The 3146-nt window shown below is 38.3% G+C and overlaps 1 protein-coding gene across 1 annotated transcript; it reads left to right on the top strand.

Moving 5' to 3' along the window:
* The first annotated feature begins 1048 nt into the window (after window positions 1–1048).
* On the top strand, window positions 1049–2839 carry LOC117779935 (4-coumarate--CoA ligase 1-like). Its single transcript, XM_034616287.1, is given in 3 exon segments — window positions 1049–1233; window positions 1299–1810; window positions 1879–2839. Coding segments are annotated over 3 exon segments (1617 nt in total). The 5' UTR covers window positions 1049–1089.
* The last annotated feature ends 307 nt before the right edge of the window (window positions 2840–3146 follow it).

Consider the following 3146-nt stretch of genomic DNA (forward strand, 5'->3'; position numbering starts at 1 on the left):
TGGAAATTCAATGATGCCATTAATTGGCCAAAGTTTTCACTTATGTTCTGATTTTTGGCCCAGGCGCACACACACACACACACATGCACACACGCACACACTCACACTTAACAGTGCCTGGAACTGGCCTTGGCTATCAGCTGAAACTGTGCCAGGAAGTACAAATGTAGCTGCCTGCTAAATTTACGGTTTCCCCCAGTTGCACAACTTTTGGCCAACTGTGCAGCCAAATTGCATGAAATCAGTTTAGCCAGAAACGCCTACATACACGACTCCGACATATAGTACAGGCCCCGTTGGTGGGTCATTTATCTTGCAATTGCAACTGTAACTAGCGCGCAGCTCTAAACGCTTCCTGCATGTTCTACTCCCCATATTCGCTTCCCTTTTTCCACTTACATCTTCTCGCAATTTATTCTATTTACAGCAAAGACATATTTGGCATGACAAAATAACCCCAAAGATATCGGACTGCTAGTTCTCGTGAAGTCATGACAATTATCAAAAAATTAGTCCATAAATTAATTTCACTTTTATCAACATTTTCAACTTTCTATCGATCAGCATTATGTGTTTACACTACAATGACAATAAAGAATATTTATTTCCCTTATTATTCGGTAATAAACATGCAAGTAAAACAAGATAGAAATATCAGTTGTTAATCAAACAATCTCCCACCAAGTTGGCATTTCAAGTAAATTGGAGGTCTGCAGACCCACATCGAAGTCAAATAAACATTATTCCAAGTCATTATGACGTGGTGGCGAGTTGTGATAAGACTTGGTTTAAAGTCTAGTCGTTTAATTGAATGCACTGATAATTTTAGATAAACTTTTTTTCGAGTAATCACAATAGTTTGACAAGCACTGTAAACAAAACCAAATGAACTGAGTGAGGAGTGTTTAACAACGTAGTCATTGTCAACATCGGATGATTTGAATTTTGCTGCATGATTATGACTTGTGATAATACGATTTGGACTTGGGATTCTTAAGATTATCAAACTTACTTGCCTACTATAAAAACGAATTGCGAATGGAAAAACTTCAACATTTACTAAAATCATATCAACCAAAGAACATTAGAATGAAGTACATGCCGGAGACCAACTACAATGCCGACCACAAAATATGGAGTGGAATGGAACAGCCTGCATATTTCTCAAAGGATCTCTCTGTTGGCGAGATTACATTTTATGAAATGCAACGCCATCCAAAGTTATTAGCACAGGTATGTCGTTACAACGTTATTATAAACTTACAACTGAAATCTTAATTCCTTTTTATAATGCAAAGATTTCCGATTCTGAAAATACCATCCTGACTCGGGAAGAACTGTTCTTGAATTCCAAGCGTGTGGCCAGCTACTTGAGGAACTTGGAACTACAGCAATCGGATATAGTTGGGATTATAGCTAGAAACACTACACATATATTTGCTGTAGCCTATGGTTGCTTCTTCAACGGTACGGCATTTCATTCCCTCAACGTAAATTACGAGAAGGATACTATTGAAAAGCTTTATGACATTACGAAACCCAAGATTATCTTTTGTGATGGTGATGAATATGAAAAAGTGATAGCTGCAACAGAGATGTTGAATGTAAAGGTTGTGACAATGCGGAATCATAAGAAGGGTTCTATAAGCATTCAAGAGGTGCTCACCACACCTGTTTAACAAAATTTCCAGCCAGCACGTCTGCAGCAGGGAAATAATCAAACTTTAGCTATACTTTGCTCCTCAGGTACAACAGGAAGTCCCAAGGCGGTGACTTTTCCAAATAGCTACATATTGGGAAATTTTAGTCCGTAAGTTGAATTTTAGCAATTTTATTGTTGCATCGCGCTTTTCTTAGGTACTGAGTTTTATATTACAGATTCGTAACCACCTCTGATGTGTTGTATGTACATAGTACATTGGACTGGGTGTCAGGTCTAATGACAACAATTGCATCTGGAATACGAAGCGCTCTACGCATAATATCAGACAAATCCTTCGATCCTGCAGATATATTACGACTTATCAAGAAACACAAAGTGACTTTTCTGATTCAAGTTCCTACCCACATGACACAAATGACTAACTGTCCCGAGTTCGAGGGAGATTGCCTGGATAGCATTTTGTATTATCTATACATAGGGGCTGGCTGTTCCATCGAAGTTCAACAGAGCATCCGTCGACGTCTTTCCCCGAAATGTGGCTTCTTTTTTGGATATAGTTTTACCGAGTTGGGTGGAGGAGGAACAATGAACCTTCATTTCGATCAGAAGCCCAATTCAGTGGGACGCTTAGTGGACGGTTACAAAATGAAAATAATCAACGAGCAAGGAGAAGCTTTAGGACCGAATGAAGTGGGTGAAGTCTGCTTATATACCGGTAGATATTGGGCGGGGTATTACGGAAATCCAGAGGAAACTCGTAAAATGAGAGACAATAACATGTGGTACCACTCCGGAGATTTGGGCTACGTCGATGAGGATGGGTTTCTCTTTATTGTGGATCGCAAAAAGGAAATGCTAAAGTACCAGAACATCATGTATTATCCTCAAGAAATAGAAAAGGTAATCACTCAAATGCCTGAGGTCTCAGAAGTCTGTGTATTTGGCAGGCTGAATCCTTTCAATGGAGACGAAGCTGCTGCTGCGATTGTGAAGAAACATGGGGCCCAATTAGAGCCTCAGGATGTTATTGACTTTGTGTCAAAGCACTTGAAGGCCAAGTACTTGCAATTGAATGGAGGAGTCTTTATAGTGGATGATCTGAAGCGAACTGCTAGTGGAAAAACTGATCGCCGTGCCACAAAAGCTAACTGCTTGGAAATAGCTAAGAAATACTAATCTTTTGAAGTGAATAATGAAATATATAAAACCTTTTTATCCTTAAGGGACGTATCGGGTAGACCAGAAAACGTTCTGATAGGTCTAAATTCCATATAGAGAAGAAGAAAAATTTGACAGCTATTCCATAGAAAACTTACCGCCGGCGGAAATTTTTGGTATAATAAAAACTGGCCTATAAATTCCTAATACAATTTAAAATGGTATCTTAATAAATTTTGTACATTCGCCTTCAAAGTTTTCAAATTATTTAATGTAGTAATGATATAAAATTCGATAAATTTAAATGTTAATAAAATTAGCTAAA

The sequence above is a fragment of the Drosophila innubila genome, assembly GCF_004354385.1.
Source record: "Drosophila innubila isolate TH190305 chromosome 2L unlocalized genomic scaffold, UK_Dinn_1.0 4_B_2L, whole genome shotgun sequence".
Lineage (NCBI taxonomy): Eukaryota > Metazoa > Arthropoda > Insecta > Diptera > Drosophilidae > Drosophila > Drosophila innubila.